The 22,162-nt window shown below is 40.4% G+C and overlaps 1 protein-coding gene across 1 annotated transcript in view; it reads left to right on the forward strand.

Moving 5' to 3' along the window:
* The window catches only part of med30 (mediator complex subunit 30), a 59,976-nt gene extending 39,018 nt beyond the window's left edge, over positions 1 to 20,958 (forward strand). Inside the window, exon 5 of the mRNA XM_021320431.2 lies at positions 20,387 to 20,958. Within this exon, the coding sequence (XP_021176106.2) occupies positions 20,387 to 20,482 (96 nt within the window). The 3' untranslated portion in view covers positions 20,483 to 20,958. The remainder of the gene's footprint in view (positions 1 to 20,386) is intronic.
* The last annotated feature ends 1,204 nt before the right edge of the window (positions 20,959 to 22,162 follow it).

Consider the following 22,162-nt stretch of genomic DNA (forward strand, 5'->3'; position numbering starts at 1 on the left):
TGCAGAATGGAGGAAGGATGATTCATAGCGGCTCTCTGGACTGCTTGATAATCATTCCATCTGGGACATGGGACAGCCTGTCTTGTCACTGGCACATCACTCATCGTTTGTCCTCGTCTTGCATTTCTTCCGTGCTCCGTCTCTCCGTCCTTCCATCTGTCCCAAGGGTCTCGGATCAGACCCTCCACCCTGCAGCGGGGCTGCGGTGGCAGACCCGAAGCGGCGCGGCAGAAAACCTCTGCGTTTTTTAGAGCGCTCCACCTGCCTCCCCCCGCCAGCCCCACCCCTGTGCCGCTGCCTGCCACTGCCACTCGCCTGGCGTTTGATTTAATACCAGCCTAAGTGTGAATAAATTCCTGTCACAGCCCATTAAGGGGGCCTTGGAGAGATCTTGCCTGTTATTAATTCTCCACAGCTCCTCTCTTCCCTCTTTTAGTTACTATCTCTTACTGCTGCCGTGTCTGTCTCCTGTGCCCCCTCACCCTCCTTAGCCTTCTCCTCCTCCTCCTCCTCCTCCTCCTCGACGTCTCTCGTTGCACACTGCCTTTCTTTTTTAATACCTTGTTAATTACCGAGCCTGTCCTCCTTTATTGAAATGAGGAAAATGGAGAAATTAAAAGTAAGAGGATGTTTATAAATTCAAATGGTTCACTCATCTGACTGTGTTTGTTCACCTCTCCTCTTCAGGCCCGGTGTGAGCTTGCTGAGTGCGATGGTTTTCAGCGGGTCGGCCGGTTATAGTTTTATCTGAAAAACTGTCTTTTACTGTCTGGAAAAGTATGGAATTGGATTTGTTTTTCAGGTTTAAATAAATTAGGAAAATGTTCATAGTTCACAGAAAAATACTGCTATATGTGTTATTTATACACCGTCCCATTGTCTGATCGGTCATCTGTCCATCTATCTGCCAAACCATGCACTCCATCCACTAATTTAATACATCCATCATCTTTCCATGTACGTTCTGTCCATCCATCTATCCATCCATCCATCCATCAGAGCTCTGTCTTGCTATCCATCCTTCAATCAATGCATTCATCGTCCATCCACCTAATCTCTGTTGGGCCATCGGTCCCTCCAGCCACCAATCTGTCCATCAATCTAAGCTCTGTCCATCTTTGTCAGTGCAGCCATCTTCTCATTTACCATTTGTCTCTACACCGATCCATCCGTCAACCAAAGTATTTGTCTTTCCATCTATCCACCCGTACGTCTTTACTTCCTTTATATTTATCATCCATATTTAAAGCCTGATCGCTCTTTAGACCATAATTAAAAGTGAGAGTTTGTGTTTATACTTCATAAATTGTCTGAAGAGGAACGACAACTTTAAAGTCTGGAAGGAAATGTTCATCTGATAAATGTGCAGGAACCCAGAGATCAGCTCTCTAATTTCATTCCTTTTTGTCTCTATGATGCTTTAGTTTTACTTATTTCCATTCCTGCAGACATTTCTCCTCCACATCTAATTTCTTTCTACCTCCCTTTCTTTTTTTATGCCTTTCTTACTGCCTAACATGGCTCTTTTATTTTTTTCTCTCCTCGTTCCCATCCTCCACCGCTGCGGCCAGTGTCCAGAATTAGTAGGCCATGCACAGCAGGTGCCCGTACCTCTGTCTTATTAGCAGCCACACATGTGGCCCATTAGGGGCTCTTTGTATGCCAGGAGCTTTTTAATTGTTTTGCAGAGGTCAAAGGGGCACCTTAGCTTCAAAGCTCTTGCAAAAACTGTGGAGGTTGTTTTTTTTTTTTTTTTTGGGGGGGGGGGTATTCTGTAGTGTTGTTTAATTTCAAGTGCAGTTTTATCTAATTCTGCTTTTTATTACTGGATTTAGAGGCTTTGTAAATGGTTTGAGGTTAAACTGTTTTTAGTTTTTCGGGGTATTGCTTATGGAAAACGGCTGAGAGATGGGGGGGGGGGGGGATTGTGTTCATAGACAATTGACCTTGAATTATCTTTTTTTAAAACAGAGTTCCAGAGTGGATAAACGGCGGTTTTGTTCTCCCGTATGTAGGTTAATATTAGTCATTACATCCTTCCAGCCAATCACAGAAAGACCCAGGAACAATCCGTCAGCAAGCTCCGCCCCCTTCATACAGTTCAGAGAGCACACGTTTTTTCTTTTGTATGAACTTGTAATTTTGGTAAAAAGTTGATTGAATAAAGAGTTGAGTTTTCATTCAGTCTTCTTTAGCTAGAAATAGGTCATCAAGCAACAGCATAAAATGGCCAGGGCTGCACTTAAAATGTTTTTCTGTTTCATCGATGTGCTTCTCCCCTAAATTGTCCAGCCCTAGCACCGTCTGGTGTTGCTTTGTCATGGCTGTTATTGGCGTCTTCAGACTCTTCCTTTTGCACAAACCCGCTCCATACGGCGTGTCTGCTGCCAACCCACAGAAAAATCACGTTAAACACGTTTTTTTATTTTTTTATTTCTATGTTTCTTTGGCAGTGTCACAGCTCCACCAATGGTCCCGACATATCTACTACAGCGTTTTTAGAGCTGCTGCGTTCTCTTGAGTGGACGCAAATTTTTTTTCTTAAATGTTTTTGAAAATTTACCGCGTTTGTCTTTGTGGGGACGGGGCCTTAGCTAAGCAAAAGTAGGAACTCTGCAGTGGCATACATCCATAAATCCTTCCATACATCATTTTCCTGCGCTATAAATGTTAAAATTTGCATCACTGCTATTACTAGTAGTCTGAGGATCCGTGATGCCGCTGCTAAAAGCCGTTGTATCTGAAATCGATGAAATCCTCTTTGTTTTTGCTTCACATGCTTCGTGCTTCTCTTCAATTAGTGGAAGGAAAAGCAGTTTTTTTTTCAGGTGCTGCTGGGAATCTTAACATTTGAACATGAAAAACTACTTAGTATGGGAAGAGCCTGCTTTATTCTCCATGAGAGTTAGACACAATTAACAGGCCTCCCTTCTGCTCAGCTCCTTTTTGCATTAAACAATCTCCAACAGGTGTATGGGAGGCTTTAAGTTGGAATCACCTGTCTTATCGTCCTATAAATCTGCGCGCCTCGCTATTCCCCCCACTGCTACCGTCACTCTAAAGACGATTGAGATAATTAGAACCTATATTACTTCGCTAGAGACGTGCCACAGGAGAGCTGGTTTTAAGTGTGAGTGATTGTGCCAATTAAACACACGACTGAACCACAAGACGCTTTTGACGTTTGAAGAACTGTTGTTGGTTCTTAAAAAACATTTCGATCAAAGTTTTTTTTTTTTTTTTTTTTTTTTTTAACTTGACAGGAGCCCTCTGCTACCCATTAAAAAGCCCCTAAATCTGATGTTTACTTTGAGTGGAAGAGGAGATGTGTGACCTTAGATGATATAAGCCCCTGACAAACATTTGACAGAGATGAAAGGAGGACATCCTGCCTGGTCTGAAATTGACGCAGGAGGATATCGCTCTGCAAATGGCAGCTTCAGGATCTCAGAGCTAACAAGCAGCCTTGTTCACACAAACCCGTGTGCATTTATGTGCACAACAGATGCAAAATATACATGCACATGAGGGGCAACAAACCGATAAACTCCTCACTCCGAGGTTGTCTTTTTATCTCCTAAAGTTCTATTCCAGTCCTTTTATTTATGTATACATTTCACCTCCAAAAAGTCAGACTTTTATTTCAATGCTTGGTGGTCTTGATCTGCTTCTCATTTTGAAGGTCTTTCAGAGTTTTCTTTGGTTGCTCGCAGCTTTTCTCTCCTTGTCTGTTCAGTCCTTGGAAAGTACCTTCCAGACTATTAATGCGTGAAGAGAAGAGCAGCAGAGAAGCACCAGCTAAAGGATCCACGATTAGTTGAACATGTTGACCTAAATATGTTGTAATTTCCCTATTAACTTAAAGATTTCTGTTTGTGATAAGTAAAAAACTCATAATTACTTCAAAAATCATATATTCTTTGTTATACCATGCACAATGCATGCGGGGTTGATGACGCGGTTAGGTCCTGCTGGCCTGGAACCTACAGAGTTAATGCAGGAAGGTTAACATCACCCAAGGTGTTTTTTTTGCATTTGACTGGTGTAAATTTAGACAATGCCACATGGTGTCGCTGTTGGCTGTAATTTCAAAGCAAAAAAAAAAATTTAATTAAAATAAACGCAGTTGGAACAGCACAACTTCCGAAGGACCCATGTTTGTGCTCCCAACACTTCTCTCCAGAAGACTTTGAGTAATTTGTACCAACAAAACCGATGGAGCCAACATTTAGGCGTTACCCTCGCAAGCTAAAACCAGCTGCCGTGCCGGTTATAGGGCTTGGGCGTCATGACGTATTACTTTGTGTGGCCGCCATATTGAATGCCTCCACCGCCGCTACTCAGACTACTGCCTATGAGTACCGCGTACTGTACTCCCTCTCTCAGCCGTGTTTTAATTTGATTAATTTTACCTTAACGTGATTTCAACCATGGTAAACCGTTGCTGTATTGTGGGCTGTAACAGCGCAACACATGATCGCCATGGGAAAAACATAGAAAATGGGTTAACTTTCCACCGCTTTCCTGCCTGGAGGCGCAACCACGGGAGAGACAGCAAGCGCAATGGAGTCGTCGGCTCGCTTGGATCGCGGCTTTAAGACTACCGATCATAACTTTCCACAGTATCCCGATGTCAATGAGAGTGTGTTCCCTCCATTTTCATTCTGGTAAGTTAAAGATGCACGGTTTTATTTTATAGCCTACATTGTTTCTTTCCTTCAGCCGCGACACCACATACATGCACATGAATACTAAAACGGCAGCGGAAAAAGGCTCAAATACGTGAGAAACCCGTTTAGGGAGGGTTGGCAGTTAATGTTACTAACTAAACCTTTGAAACACATAGCAGCTAGTTAAAAGTACATTACATGCGTGAGTGGTTGTTAGCACTGACGGTTAGCAGGTGCCAGAGCCCATCTGAGCACAGCTTACCTTTGTGCGAATTACTGTGTTCCTACTGTTTACTGGCTTTATGATCTGCTGCTCCTGAACCCATCCATTCGTAAACTGCACATGAGACTCCAAGGACTTGTAGCTTTGGAACTTTTATGAAGTATAGGCGCTCACACCACAAACAAGGTAGCCGAAGACTTCCGATATGCAAAACATTGGCAACAAGTCGTCGTCGGCGCTCCATAATAATGCTGATTTTGTCAACATACCGGTCCCTGATTTCTCTATTTAATGTGTCCCGGTAAATTTCAGATCCTTTTCGGGATTTTAACATATTTTTTCTATCTATTCTTTCTCAACTCTACTTCTACGTCTCTTCGTTCAACAACCTTTATGTCAGAGGTATTTTAACGTTGCGTTACCATCAACATGGCCGCCACGTCCCACAATGCAACGCGGATCCCAAGCCCTATTACATTGTCATCAATTTCAATGCAATCTGGTTTAAACTGAAGAGGTTTAACGTTATGTTTTGCTGTTTTGGCTGGACAGCGCTAGCGCTAGGACCTAGATTACCCAGAATGCATTGCAGTGTAAACAACATGGCGACGTCCATGTTACAATATTTCATTTAAATTTATAAAAACTAAACAGCTTACAGTATTTTACTGTATTCTTTTTTACATCTAAAATAGATATTTCTCAAATAAACTCTGTTACAACTAATCGTGGATCCCTTAAGTCTTTATAGGATCGGCTAGCAAGACTTTAAAAAGCTTATTTTGCATTGCTGTTTAGGGTTTTTACAGCATGATTGTGCAAGTTATAAAATTATTTCCACTACAATGAATCCTCAAAACATTACATTTCAACGAAACAGTGAGGTTTAGTGAGCAAAGAATCTATTTATTTAATGGGAAAGTTCAACTAACTGGAAAAACTCAATGTTTGTTTTACAACTTTTTAAATTACATTTGTGGTATTTGGATGTTTTAAACCATTTCTGGTGTTAAAGAGCTCAGAGCACCTTCTACCTCCTGTTTGCCATGTATTCTGCTCGTGGTAAAACTGTAAACAGGACGTCTTGTGGTCCTCCAGAGCTACTACGGGCCTCCTAGCAGCTTACCTTCTTGGGTCCGTGTAAGAGGCTACTTAAACTTTATGGACAATCAGATACCAGATATTAGATATTTGTGCTATACTTAGCTCATCTGAAAAACCTTTTGCCAATGACAAGATGTACTACTTTTACTACAGCCGCTACGCTGGTTTATACATATTCAACTCAAAACTGAAGAAAGAACTGAAAAATAAAGTGATTTAAATAAATTATCCACACTGGGAAAACTATAGTTCTTAAAAATAAGCTTTTTCCTCTTCTTATTATCTGACCATTCCATTTGTGGCCGCCCTCTGACCACAGAGACCCCTTGTGGGCAAGTACAGATGATTACACATTAAATCTCAGGTTTTGGGGTTTAAGTGGACTAGGAGGTATGTAATGGGTTCAAAATGCGATATTTGTGGAGTGGCCGATCTCCAGATCCTCCTACCTGAGCTCTGGATCACTGCAGCTCCTCCAATGTTACCACAAGCTTCTCGGGTCTTGCTTTGATTAATGCTACACTTACATGGTTTGTCAGTTTAAGTGCACAGTTCTTACCTTATTATTATTTGGTAGGTTTGCAGTAAGTTTAGTGGTATTGGAGGAAAGGGGGCTGAATACACACTTTTGAGATATTTAGTTAAAAAAAAAGTACTGAAAACTCTGAATAATTGTTTCTACAATTAGGCACTACTTTATTTTGATCTATTACACATTCCAGTAAAACACAAAAAAGCTTTGCGGTTGAATTGTTTTAGGAGCATAAATACTTTTGCAGCGGTGTCACTGATACTATATTGTGCACTGTCCTTAAAAATGAAGTGGACACGCTGTGATCATCATTTATAAGTTAAAATCTCTTTGTCAATGCGAAAACACTATTCTCTGACCGTAAAACTGTCTTATCTTTGTTATTTTTCAGATTCACCTGTAGAAATGGGAACAAATGCTGTCTTTGTGACAGGCTGCTGCTAACAAAGTCCCTAAAGATCCAATTTAACACGACTTCTTAGCTAGGCTGCTGTTATGTGTCGACACATCGGTTTATGTGAGTTTAGGAGCCTTTTTATGCATAAGTCATTTACTGGTCAGAGTAAAACGGGCTTAACAAAGACCAACCTCCTGAAAAGGATCAGGCACTAATAGAAATAGAGTAAAAAGACATTCAGAAAGTCCTAATAAAGAGTAAAGTCTGGCTCATTGGATGAAAATAATAGAAATATTGGATTACACAGTAATGCTTGTGTGTGTGTGTATGTATGTATGTATGTATGTATGTATGTATGTATGTAAATAGAACTTAAAGCACTTGCGTTTGATCACATTTCTTTATCCCTATGCCAGTTAAAAAGTAACGGGCGCTATAAGTTGGGATGTTGAACCACTTGTCCCACTTGTCCTGCCAAAATAGCACCATCCAGTTGAGAAATCCACTTCATAAGGCCTTTTATAAAGGGTGCGAGACCTAAGCAGCAGATCTGTAAGTCCTCTAAGGTTACAGCATGGGACCTCCAGGGTCTGGACTTATCCTGCCTGTTCCTCAGGTCCCCGACCAAACTGAGATCTGCAGAATTTAAAGACCAACTCCATAACTAAATAAGGTCGCATTTCATAAGCCATTTTTGCAATGCGTGTTATGTTGCAGAGAGGGGCTGACATCATTGATTCCTACAGCCATGATAAGTTTCTATCGTTGGAAAGACTATTTAAATATATATTAACCTTCCCCCCCCCTAATTTGTTGGTATTTGTCGTATAACCGTCTCTGGTAAATGCAGATCTTCACAGAGAGTTTTTTTTTTCTTCTTCACTGGTTAAGATATTTTAGCATAACTACCCATGGCTACTTTTTAAGCAGCTATACTCTTACCTCCCAAACCCTCAATTATTATCAGTGGGAACCAAATCGGAGAGGAAAGCCCAATCAATGGGGCTACCTGGCAAAGAAGCGAGTGCTTAGGAGGAGGTGGGAGGGCGGCCGGGCCTCGGATGCTAAATCGATGGCAACCATTCTGCAACAGTCGGCTGACACTGCAAGCTTTCCACCTCAATACTGAAGACGTATTGAAAGAGCCCCGTCGGTAGGTGCATGCAAGGATGACAACGTGATTATTGTATTTCTGCCACTGCTGGAAGGCGAAGGCTTTTATCTACTTTCAGAACCCTTTAAAGACTTAATTCCCAGGGGAAAGCTAGCGCCAAACACTGAACAATCTGCCTCTTAAACCCTCCTCTAGAGTAAAAGCCATAAAGTTTACAAAGTCAATTAAGGTTTTTTTTTTTTTTTTAAACTGATGTCAGGCAAATTAAAGCTGCTTGGCCTGCCTCCCTGTGGATAAACTGTCAGATGGTAAACTCGGACCAATTTAGCGTCAGAGGGTTCCCCAGGCGGGGCAGAGAGCTGTAAGGAGCTTATCACCCCCAACTCACATGTGCTTTTTACAAGTTTCCTCAGAGGGAAAATGGCAATTTGCGGTGCTCTTATTTTACTGTACATTCGGTTTATTAAATAATATAATTTCTTTTAAAATGGACTCTCAGATTCACTTTTTATGCACTTAACGTAGAGCAAAAACATCAGTTTTTGTAGCATTTTGCCAGCAGATCAGCGATCAGGGCCAATCAAGAAAAATTCAGATTACTGTCTGGCCGCCTGGTGCATTGCTTCAACCGCGTGTAATTATGACTTGGAGCTTGATAATAGATTTATGACAGGCCGGTGTTACCGAGCGCTCTGTCAATATTGTAAAGCACATTTCACCGTGGTGTTTCTGGAGGGATTTATGTGCTCCGCATAAGCAGAAGTCAAAGATAGAAACAAACTTGTTGAACTAAATGGACTAAGTTATTGACACTTAAGATATGACACCTTCTGCTCTCAATAGGTAGACATAGGAAGGATGGTATTTCTGAATATGCTTTATCTGAACTTTTGGAGTGTGAACAGGGCTGCATAGTATATCACAATTGTATCACTCTCGCACCATCACTGTAGCCAATATTAATATTGTAAAGATGTTCTCTATGCCTGCAATATTTAGTGACACTTGTTGTTTAATGCAGCGTAACTTTTAGAAAGAAAAGATGTGATCAGGTGTTGTAGTCTTTAAAAAAACACACTGTTTATCTCGTTGTCAAAGCATCAGATGCAGGTTCAATTCAGTTTTATTTATAATAGCTCAAATTCGATTCAGTCTAATTATCCTGACAGGATGGTTAAAAAGTTTCCGATCTAAAAACCCAGCAGAGTGTATCGAGTCGTGAAGCCACAGTGGACAGTCGTCTGCATTGTCAATGGCTTTGCAGCAATCCCTCATACTGAGCATGCATGCAGCGACAGTGGAGAGGAAAACTCCCCTTTAACAGGGAGGAAAACCTCCAGCAGAACCAGGCTCAGTGTGAACGGTCATCTGCCTCGACCGACTGTGGGTTATAGAAGCAGAGACACACAACAAAAAAAAAGAGCACAGAAGCACTGACCCAGGGGTACTTTCTGTGTTGGAGAGGGCAATAGCAGACTAGCTCCATAGGTGGCTGTGTAAAGGAAAGAAACACAGCTAAGCAGATAAGCTTTCTGGTGAAGTTGATGAAAGAGAGAAGAGACAGTTGTTTTTGAGATGAAAATGATCAATTTAATTCAGTTTTTTCCTTTTAGCTATATATAAAACTCACTGTTTTATATATAGACCTAGTTGTTCCCACTTAGACCTAGTGGTCTAAGTGGGAACAACACATACACAATGCTTTTCACTGAGACACGCCATTTACTCAACAGCCTGCTGTTGCACTGAATTTTTACTTCCACAGGACGGGTATAGGATGTATTCAGTTCTATTTCTCGTCGGCTTCTCTTACCGGCTTCCATGTTTGCAGGCTGCTGCTCTTTTGCCAACACAAAATACCAAATGCTGCGCTCTGTTTTGGGAACCCTGGGAACTCTCATATGATTGGCTCAGGAACCAGGAAGTAAACATGGGCTACACGCTGCACTGAAGTAGTTCTGTACCATACCTCTAGGTTTGAAAGGAGAAAGACGTGACTAAGACATTGTTGACGGAGAGGAACGATTGTTTATATGTTACTTCCATCCCAGGTGACAAATGAGAATGATTTAGGCTGATTTTACAGTAAATATCTTACTTAAAGCTCCTTTAACACAAATCTGTAACCATTTAATTGTTGGTTTTAAACATTGGTTCGTATCAGTATTGCAACATTCACCAAAATTATCGCCTAGTGCACGTTTTCCTGATATCAAGCAGCCCCGACTGTGACCAATATTTCATGTGGTTTCATCATATTGCATACGCTTCATCTGCTAATGTCCCACAATTCGGTATGTGCCAACATGAATTTAACGCTTCACATGTGCTCGCCAACTCTGCTGTATCAGCAGCAGGTTGACTCGACCCTTTAAACGACATCTGTACAAAATTAATAATAAATCAATATTAAACAATTTAAAATATAAGAGCTGTTTACTTTATACATGTGGATAAAGATCTGTAAAACAATCTTGTTTTTAGAAATTTTGATTAGACTACATATTATGAATTTGCATATATAGAGAACAGAAGGCTGATAATTGTAGAAGTAGTTAAGTAAATAGTGATATATAACCATTTTCTTCTTTAATGGCTGTAGGTTTTCATGCCTTAAGCCCTTATATACCTCATTTTATGTGAATATTATTTTAAATACCATCATAACTCATGTAGCACAGGTCTAATACACCCTTAGTGAGGAAACGAAAGTAGTTAATCAAAAATGAGACATTAGAAATTTACACTTTACCTGTTTTTTTTCCTGTATATTAACGCGTTTCTGTTGGCTGAAAGATCTCAGGAGTAAAATTAAACGTCACGGATCACCTTCTGCTAGACAATGATTAATGATATGAGTGAAGTGATCATCTGTGCTTCCTATTAAACTTAATTAGTCACACAGTTTTGGTTTTTGTCAGTGGGTTTCTTCCAGCTCAAGCTGCTGTATAACGCCACCAAAAAAGCTGAAATACTTTTTATTAAGGCCTGCAGAGGCTTTAAAACTTGTGATTTATTGTTGCTTTCTTAGTGTGTAATAAATTAGAAAAAGGTAAAGAAGTTAAATTATTATTAGAAAATGCAGTTTAGATTTTACTTCTGCCAACTTAGCAACATTATGTGGAGAAATAAGAGTAATCACAAAGGATGTAGTGATGGCTTCTTTCTGCAGACACGCGCGTTAAACGTGTAAACCCCATGAGTTTTTTTGTCCCAATTCTTCTTCCTAATAGGGAGTTACACTTCCTGGAGGACATTTGCTGTCTCTGAATAATTTTATGGCTTGCTTGATTTCTGGGGGGAAATAACGCACAGGGGTTGATTTCTGCACTTTTGTCACATTTATTATATACTACATCTGCTTTAAAGAACTTTAATATGCCTTTTTATATATATATATATATATATATATATATATATATATATATATATATATATATATATATATATATATATAAATAAATAAATAAATAAATAAATAAATAAATAAATATTTGGTTACTCTCTGTAAAGTGTCTAAAAGAGACATTTGCAATTTTGTGGATGAGGATAATTTTGAGTGAAACAGTGGGAGGGACGCTCCAAGCGGAGAAGAAATAATCTGTACATGCTGCCTCCATCCCCTCGTCACTCCTTTTCTGAATTTAAAGTGCATGTTCCTGCAGTTTTGACCCATTTTTTTTATTTATTTTTTTGGGCAGATTGTATTTGCATTGGAGAAGCTCTTCCTAGGTCCTGCCAAGCTTGCCATCAGTGGAGCCGGTCCTGACTCAGGAGGACAGGATCAGGGTGGAGCATTCGTACTGTTAGCCAAGAGACGATATGCAGGCTCTTGGTGCTGTTTAATGTTTTAAAGGAAAAATATTGCTAATTTCTAGTAAAAAAACAACAGTTTATATCACCTGTCAGCTTTTCCCTTTCAGCATCCAGCTGCATTTTCATCTGTCTCCTCTACTACTTTGTAGTCCAATGATTAGACTGACTTTGACGAAGCCGCTGTCCAAGATTTACTCAACTTTCATCCAGTTAAAACACCGTATTTAGGACAGACTTGGTGGGAGAGAGATAGTTTACAGCCCAAAACAGGAGTGTTTGGTTATTTTTTAAAACCTCCTTTTGCAGAGAATTATCAACTTTAGCGGGGGAAAAAACTTCCATTAAGGGCTAGAGGTGGGCTCATTGAGACCAAAGACCTCTTTAAATGCAGTCAGTGCCATAAATAAACTACAGATTTAGTTTTAGATTTAATCTAAATGGCCTAAAGCAAAGATGTCGATGCATTAAAGCGTGTCATTACCTGGAGGGTAACAGTTCACTGTTTATTTTTTCTTCCCTAATCAACATGTTTTTACAACTCTTTGAGCTTTAGTGTCGCAGCCACTAACAATATGCATCAAGGGTAACAAGAGCTCACCCAGCACGGCAGATATGTTATTGGCATGCAGTATTTGCATGCACATTACTTTAAATATAATATCCTACTAAATATTAGACCCAAGCATTGTGAGCTTAATGTGCATCACTCCAAACAGAAATGATAAACAGGTCAGCCTAGTATAACAGGTTTCTTCTGAAGGATATCTGTATCTTTGTCACTGCCTCTAGTTGGCATCCATCATGGTTCATGATTTCTAAATATTTCAGAGCAATGGTATAGCTGTTAAAAAGTAAATGCACCCCTTGACTACTTTTATTTTGGATTACTGTCCAGAACTGCTTTCACACCTGCATCTTTTCAGCTGAACGTCTACATGCTGATCACTGTGATTTCTAAACACCGTCTGCTCTATTAATCTAAGCTGGTGTTTATGAACCCCTCCTGAGGCAGCATGGGTAACTCCTGTTAGCAGTGCAGTTCATACATACCAATAAGCCATGATGCTAGGCGGTGAGGAGCTTTTTGAGGCGCTGACAGTTGTTTAAAACCGTGTTTATAAATCAGACCGGTACTATTAGGCCATCAGTTCGCAGGTTTGAGAAGACCGATCCTTTAATTAGTTTTAGAAACTCCGATTACATCCAAGGGTTGTTTAAACAACTACTGGAAAAGATGAGGGAGGCTGATGATGTAGAGCCAATTTGGCTGTTTGAAAAAAACAACAAAAAAAAAACAGTTCTTATTAGTTCTTCTTTAAAGGGAAGGTTTGCAAAATCCACCTATTTAGCCCTAAATACATTTTCTTGCTGTTCTTGGAGACTCTTGTAGTGCAGAAAACTTTCATTTAATCTATAAGGGTGCTGAATAGACATCTGTATATTATATATTTTTCAATCTCTTCAGTATTCTCTATTACTTTTTCTATAATAACCTCAATATTTGCATACCAATTTCGCAAATCCACCATTTTTATTTCTTGCTGCAACTTTGTAGCCCAAGCAGAAGGATGCAGAAGCTACAAGTGGATAAGTGAAAATGTTTGGTTGTTGGGTGCATTAATCCACACATTTCATTACAAAACCCCCCAGCAGACTGCAAAAATGGCCGAACAGGGTGGAGTGGAATGCTGACCTGGAGGGGGGCGGGGCCTGAAGTGCCTCCATTTAAAGATTTAAAGAGACGGCACCAAAACAAGTTGCTCTCAGGCCCCATCCAGAAGAAGCCAGATTTGACTGCATTTGACTAACTTCTCGGTTGGATGAAGCGGCCGTGAAACAAATTACATTTGCTACTGGCTCCCAGAATGGATGAGTCTGAAGGCGGCCATCGCAGCCACTCTGTCTTCATACGCCTATCTGCATAATCAGCTACGAACTGCCATGTTTGTGCTTGCAAGCCATCTTAGACCTCGCCTCTCCCTCAGTACAGAGACGCTAACACCACAACAACGACGATGGCATATTTGTAGTCGCGGTTGTGTTTCAGACACAATTAAATTTGTTGTGTACCCATTTAGCTCTTCTGGTGTGTTTTTGAAGACCGTCTTTTCGTCGGTTAGCACACATACAGCTCTTTTCTCTATCTTGCGTTTATTGTTTTTCGCCCTGCTCTTCTTGTTTTACTTCTGTGGCAGCGGTACTGCGCCACTCACTGGCGTGGCATAGGTACTGCAACACCTGTTAAAGCTCCTTCGGGTTCATATTTATGCTTAAACTTTTCTATGCGGATACAGTATTGGGCTCAGTGTGGATGTGTGATGACGTACCTCACGATTAAGGGTAAATCATAGTATCAATTGTTTACATTTACATTTGCAATACTGTACTTTAACTGTAATATGTAATTACCTTCCACTGCACTTTAATTTAAAATAGCTTCCAAACTTTATTTATTTTATAGTAATAGCCACCTGTATATCATGCTCACAATTCTGCATATATTCATAGTACATATTCACCTGTAAACTCTTTTATAATAACAACCATCTGTATATTATGCTATTGTACATATCTGTAAAACTCTATAGTAATATCCACCTGTATATTATATTCGGTACATATCCAGCTGTAAATTTAGTTCACTATTCATCTCTATTTATTCAGTAGAAACCCATGTCCTGTACTTATAGAACCATTGTTTATCCTGCATTTGCTGCTATTGCACTTCTGGTTAGACCTAAACTGCATTTTGCTGCCTTTTACCTGTACCTGTGTAATGACAATAAAGTTGAATCTAATCTAATCTAAAAAGACAACAACAACAACGAGGGATTCAGACCAAAGCATTGTAGTTTCATTTTATATAGACCACACCTGAATGATTTAAATGTGAGAAGGAAGGATTTAAAAACATGTCTACCTTAAGAAATCAACTATTCTCAGTTTTTACCGTGTTTTCATACTTTTTTTTTAATGTAGTGTGTGTAAAAACTACATGAATAAGGGTATGTTTAAAGGTCAGAAGATTTCTGCCCTCCTCTCCCTAATCCCTTCTCCTCGCTCACAGACACTTACAGTTGTAATTCCCAGCCGGATCCGTCTGAGTCAAAGCTGTGATTTGAGTTGCCAGCGACGGGGCGGATTAGCCGGGGAATCCTGAGTGAAGGCACGCTTTCGCTCCCCTCCCTGTATTCCTCCGCACTCGTCTCCTGTGTTTCTGTGCGCATCCATTTATGTTTTAAAGTTGGGCGTTTCAATCACGGTATTACCTCACACCCCCATCGTCGAAGAGCAAAGCTCTCCATGCTCCTCGAGTGGAAGAGTCGTCTCTTCTAATCGTTAATGAAACAGGCTAAATGACTAAAAAGAAGATAAACGTCTTCATATAATGATGTTATAACAAGATTACTTTGATTTTCTGTAATGTGAAAAAGGATCAAAACACCCTCTCCAATCAGCTTTAATGGGAAGACATTACAGCCAAATTAATTAATGTAAAGATTGCGGTTATCAAGCTCAGTGAGCCTGGAGAGGGTGTTTAAATGGTGAGCATTTGACTGTGTTTACGGGTTTTCATTACATGCCGGTGGGCCCACAACGATGCAAATGTGTGAATATATTTGTGACTAATTGATTTCAGGTCGGAGAACATCTTCTGGTGGCCTGAGCCCAAATCTGTCTTGACATAACACGCAGAGATACAGTTGTTAGAGCTTCTCTCGCAGCGAACTTTCTGTGAAGTGGAATCTTAATGTAGCGCTTTCTATGAAAAATTCATTTTCTCTTCTTCTTTTTTTTTTTTTTTTCTCTCTCCTCACCCTTCTGTTGAGGACGGCCTCTTTGATCTGATTTAGACGGGCGGTGGAGAAAAGGGGGAGTAATGAAGAAAAATCACAGAAATGCAGACAAGAAGAAGCACAGATGGAGTAAAAACTCTTGCTTCTGCTGTTTCTGTTTTACTTTTTTTATTATACACTCTGCTAATAGGAGAATCTCTGGCTTTTGGTCGTGACTCTATTATTTTCTCAGACACACAACCCTCCAACCTTGTAACCACTTTAGACTAATTACTGTTGGTCTTGTTTCTTGTTCAACCTTTTCTGTCCCGTTTTTTTGGCCACATTTACTGCAGTGTAGGAAAGAAAACATGCATAAAATATACCTCTTAACCTTGGAAGCTCTAAGTGAAATGCTGTTAGAAGACTTTAGTTGCACATTTGGCTTTTTTAATAAGTTCACAAAATTGTGTGGCGTATACAGAAAGCTCAAACTGCTTTCACTGAGGCCCATCAAAATGCCCCTGCTGGACTTCTTAGATCTTTTCTCATGCAGATGGTGTCCAGAGTCTTCAGAATATAAATGTTTTTAAAACTCTGAAACAATGTGCTTGATGAGTCTGAAGTTTCTTAAATATTATGCTAATTAGTAAATTCAGAAAAACATTTTAATTAGAGCTGCACATGCTATGGAAATGTGCTTATCATTACAATATTGTAATTGCAAAGCACTACCTGGAGAAAGTTTTTTTGTTAGGATATAATATTTCACAATGTGATGGTCTGTATTTGTATTTAGCCAGTAGAAAGGAGTCTTATCTTTCTCCTTATTGCTCATAGCAGATGTATTTTCTTAGTGGCTGAGGTGCTGAAGCTCATGGACAGTGGTGAGGACCCTACATTATAGCAAAGAAAGAAAAACGTCCTAAAAATGAGGGTTAATAGTAGAATCCAATGTTCTCATTCCAAGGTCGCCTCTGATTGGCTAATCAGGCCCTTGTGAAGACTCACTCCCCAAAAGTTGTCAAAGACCCGCAAAGTGAGAAACGGCACCAAAGAACCACCAATAAATGCGCAACCAGGACAGAACCAAGCCTATGGAGCTAAATTGGGGTCATTCTAAAAAAAAGTTAAACAACAAAACAACTGGACGTCCCCCCCCACCCCCCCGCAGTTTGAAGACGTTTCGCTTCCTATCCAGAAAGCTTTCTCAATTCAAAATGTTTGGAGTAGTGTGGAGTAGCAAGCTTTATATTATTGCCCAAAAAGGCCTTGTTATGGCTTAGATTAGTGGACCAGTTTCGGTTTAATTTGCATGTTATTTAAGCCATTTTGGGTAATAATATAAAGCTTGGAAGTCCAGTTGTTTTGTTTTGTTAACTTTCTTTTGGAATGATCATGACCAGGATGACTGAGAGTCTTCACCAGCATAAATCGGGGTCATAACGTTTGTTTGGAATAATTAAAAAAAAAAAAAAAAATCTGAAAAATGGTTTTGAAATTCTTTTCAGTTAAATTTTTTTTCCCCCACTTTCACATTTTTCTATTTTTCGAACAAACAGTATGACTCTTAATTAGCTCCATACAGGTCCAATCACCTGGCTGGATTGAGTAGATGTCTGCATCATTAGCTGTGCTACTTCTATGTAACTTTTGTGGGTTTTTTTTTTTCAGTTTCTTTATATCTTCCTCACCGTCTTACTGATGATTCATGGCGATAAGAAAAATATTAATCAGTCTAGAAAGCAGTGGCTGAAAAAAAAAGCACAGCTACTTAGTCATATTTATACACCAGAAAAGCTCAGTGTTGTACATTTCTGCAGCAGTTTTAGCTTTAATACAGTGAATAGGTCACACAGACGTGCACACCAGCAGATCCTGGACTTCCTGCTTACCTCCACAGATGACTGCACCTGACTCTAAGCGTACCTATCACCGCTTACCTTCCAGCTCAGGTCGCTGTGCCGGGTCGCTCCCTCTGTGCTGAGTCTGCAGGCATTTGTTCTGTCCGCCCTCAGAGACTCCGGCTCAGACAAAATTGGTTTCAGGAGCTGTTGACTGGTCACTCCGCATGTCTGAGCAGGGCTGCTGCAGTCCGCGAATACATGTAAACGCCACCAGAACACAGACGGCTAGTGGCTCCATCTTCCCTCCGCTGTTTGTGAAGCATTCTCCAGAATATCGCATTATAGGTGTGAAGGATTAGAGTTGCAGTAATTATGAGGTTATGAATGAAAATTACATTTCCCTGAGGTTGCAGAATCATTTCTGTGATAATAGCAGCCTTGTTATTCGTATATCAAGATATGCCAGGCAGCCTTTTCTAATGAATGGGCCATGAAGGCACCGCTGCCCTACCGCTCCCATTTCGGCTGTGAAAAATCTCCAGTTTCACGCCTGCTTTCAGGGAAAGCATGAAGCTGCCCGTTTTTCCTCAAGGACTGAGGTGAAACCGCTGCTATCGTAAAAAAAAAAAAACGACGGTAGTTTTCTCTGTTTACAAACTTAGGGAAAACACAGAGAGGCATGGTGTCATTAATAGAGAGAAAAACGGTTATTACAGGTCTCACTCGTTGGTGTGATGAGGCGTTTCCCGTAAAACACACACTTGCAGCCACACAGAGAGGCGCTCAGAATCAAAGCGAACGTCTCTGGGATTGAAGAGAGCACGGAGGCTCGGCAAGCGTTTAGAAATCCCCCCCCTTCTCCCCCCCCCTCTAGGAAGAGACTGGAGGGTTTCCAAATGCTCCTCTCTGGAATATCTTCAAGGACAATCAGCTAAACAGCTGATATTAAGAGCTGTGTGAAATCGATTGCCCAAGGTGTTATCTGCGCCGCAAAAATGGCTGGTAATTAGTCATGGCTAAAGGAGTGTTACTGAGAGTGAGATGGATTTAATCTTAATAGATTTCGCTGCACTGCAGATACAGGAGCTCCTGAGCGAGCCCGCTGCACTCTTCCTCCTCTTCCTCCTCTGCCTTTCACAGTGTCTCTCTGATGGTTCTGCTAACTTTGCCCAAACCCAAATGTAGATGTTTTAGGGATTCGTTTTTTTTTTCCCCCCTCGCTGTAATTCAGCCCACGCTCGGCAGCTGTGCTTGATTTTATTGTTCAGAGTCTCCAGCTGCAGCGGCAGTGAAGGAACCATTATTAGTTTATGCGTAAAGGCTTCGGCGTCCGCAGCAGCTGTTGACTCAGAGGTCCAGGGAAGACAATCGGGGGACAAAGCCCTGGCTGACTGACTGGGAGGCGTGCTTGTTTGCTCCTCTCTGATCCACGTGTGTGTTGTTACAGCGATTAAACGAGGCGATGATTGACAAACTCAACTCGTATGTAATTATGTGGAAACACCTGAAGTTTAAGGTGGATTTGATTCTTCTACATGTTTATTTTGATTAACTGAGTCGCTTCACTAATTTTTTAATCCCAAACAACCTTCCATGCCAACAGCCCTGAGAAGGAAAAAGTAGTTAAATTCTTGCTCTTCTTTTCACATTTTCTAAAGTTTTAAAATGATTGTTTCTGAAAAAGTAGTTGTTTTTTTCTTGTAAAGACTTGAGATGATTGTTGAAGGCAGGCCCGATTACTGCCAGATTCATAGAATCAAGAAATCTTAAAGGAAGAACCCGTCTGACAACACAAAGTAGGCAAAAAATGTCTCAAAAAGCAGCAAGTTAAGCCACAATCCAGGGGAGGGCAAACTGGGCTTAGTTTTATCACTATATCTTGTAGTATTTATTGTGGTGACAATATTTATAATTTCCTTTCAGACATTTATTTAAAGTAATCTAATAGCAAAACAAAAATACTGCTCTTATATTTTTAAACATCTTATATTTTCTCCAGGACACCATTTACATTAACGAAGTGTGATTTTCATCACGAAACTGAACACAGTAATTGTATTTGATTATAGTATTGAATCTGTTGATGCTCTCATGAAACCAACATAGTAGTAAAAACATAAAATAAAAGCTCTGACAGTACTGTCAGTTTTCTGGGTTTTAAGCATCATTTGAATGTATTGTTGCTACGATGAATCCAGATTCTTGACGTTGACGATAAAAGCCCATTCCTACCACAATCTCTTTTCTGGTTTCAGATTTTCTGAAACGAATTCCCTCATTTAGGATTTTCAAACTGTGTAGAAATTATTTAAAGCAGAATTCAACCAAATTAGCCATTTACTGTCGTCGTCATATCTATAGATGCACCGATCCGATACCCTGATCAGACATCGGCTCCGACATTGACTAATTAGCTGGATCTGATGTCGGATGAATGGTCCAGATCTAGTCACTTCTTTTTCCTTTATTATTAGTATCATTCACAGCAATAGAGTTACAGCGATCTAGTCACTTCGATTCTACGTTTGCAGCACCGGCTACATCATGACGCTGAGCAGCTAGTGATGAGCAGGCGCCGGACCGAGCCTAATTTATTTGGAAACATTTCAAACTTGATACACCAGCAAGTCCGACTCCAACATGCAATATCTGCTTCCCAAAAAATACCAGGAGTGGTGATAAAGTCGGTAAATTGAACACCACAAACATGGCAATATGGTCCATTCATCCAACAGTAGTATCAGCCGATATGCTCAGCTCAGGGATTCGATAAAAACTGGATTGGTGCATCTCTAATCAGAACTGCAAGATTCTTTATTTCATCGTCTTGGTATTCAGTTTCTCTCAGGTAAACTTTTTTTTATTCCATTTTCTCATCTTGTTGTGACGTTTTTTTTCCCCCCACAGAAGCTGAAGCAGAAGAACCAGCAGCTGAAGCAGATCATGGACCAACTCCGGAACCTCATCTGGGAGATCAACTCCATGCTGGCGGTTCGCAGCTGAGCCACGCGTGTCAGTGAGGACGAAGGACGGGTTGCTAACCGGACAGAGACCGGCAGCACTTTACATGAAGAAAATAAGAAAAAAAACGGGAACTTTGGCAATATCATCTTGCTCCCAGATGAAGGTTGGAAACCACAGAAGAAGAACGAGGGGAGAAGCGGGGACGGGAGGGTTGGATGACAGAAATGGTTCTGTCAACCTCGTTAATCTATGTTCAAAGCAGCATTATTTAACCTAAAGATCAAATATGTTTTATGTATCTGTAGTTAGAGGCCAAGTGAAGAAATTATAGAGACACATTGATATATTTAATCAGACTATACCGCTAACAAATTGGACTGGAAGTTGTGACAAACTGTGGCAGAAACGTATTTACAGGTTTGGTTTTAATATCAATCCACTCTGACTGAATCTGACAGCTCTTTGTTAAATGCTCTGTTGAACTATAAATCTGGTTGAGATTTCAGAGAAAAGAAGCCGGTGTTTGTTTCCTGTTTGTTAGAAACCGCCCTGTGAACCAAAGCAGGGCTGAAAAGGAGCACGGAGGAGGGATCAGGAGAGGCTTATAGCCAGAACCGGAGCTTGTGTGGAGTTCTGGGAGGTTGATGTAAAATATAAACCTGAGTTTTATGCAGACAAATATTTAATATATTGTGTATATATTGTAAATATTTAATAATATTTACAAATAAACTCTTTGCAGCAGGATTTCTGATGGGCCAGGCCTCTTGGCTGCTTCTCTGACCAACGCTCTCCTCGGCCAGTCTGCCGGATCAGAGCGACGGCCGTGAGCTCGTTTAAAAACATGTTTTCTGACCTGACCCTGCTTTAGACTTCCCCCTGATCTCTTCCTTTGCCTTCATGGAGCTGATTGTCCACTGATGTCCTCTAACCTGAGGCCAGAACCAGAAGAAATCACACAGTTGGTCTCGTTTTGCTAATTAGGCGACTGCTGAAGATGGCCGCCATTAACCTTCAGGGTATCAAAGTAAAGGGGGACAGAGCATCTCCTAACCAGGGTTTAATTCACCCTCACAATTGTACACTACTTTATTTTTTATTTTTTATTTTTTTTAAAGACAGGCAACCTAAATTAAGGGTTCAGGCAGCATAAATACGTTTGCTTCCTCTGTAGATGGATGCAGGAGTTTTGGACTGAAAAAAAATGGTAGCATACTGGTAGATTAAGTTGCTGAAAACCACATTTTTTCCAGGAAAACAACAAAAATAAAGGATTGTTGAAAACTTTTGCACAGGGTTTAGGCTCCAACAGTAAGAGTTTCTGAAAATACACTTTAATGTAAACATTTAGCACAGTTTTAACTCAAAATGTCGCTCTGCTTACTTAATCTTGTTTCTTTAAAAACACTGCAGTGACAAGAATGTAAATAACTAAACTAATTGCAATTCTTCCGCGAAGCGCCGCAATTTTAAGGAGATTGCAAAGCTGCGTGAGGAATCCGCGCTGCACTTTCCCCGCTGCAGTGAACCTGCAGAGAGAGCGCCGGCTTTTTAAAATTTGAATTTCCAACGAGCTCCATCAAAGGAATGCCTAATTTAAAAAGGCTGCACTCATTAATAAACATCTCTACTCCTCTTGTCTCCACCTGAAAGTCACCTGCTGGCAGCTTCTAACAGGTTGGTACATTTCCAGATATTTTTTATATTCCTACGAAAAAA

The sequence above is a fragment of the Fundulus heteroclitus genome, chromosome 13, assembly GCF_011125445.2.
Source record: "Fundulus heteroclitus isolate FHET01 chromosome 13, MU-UCD_Fhet_4.1, whole genome shotgun sequence".
Classification (NCBI taxonomy): Eukaryota; Metazoa; Chordata; class Actinopteri; order Cyprinodontiformes; family Fundulidae; genus Fundulus; species Fundulus heteroclitus.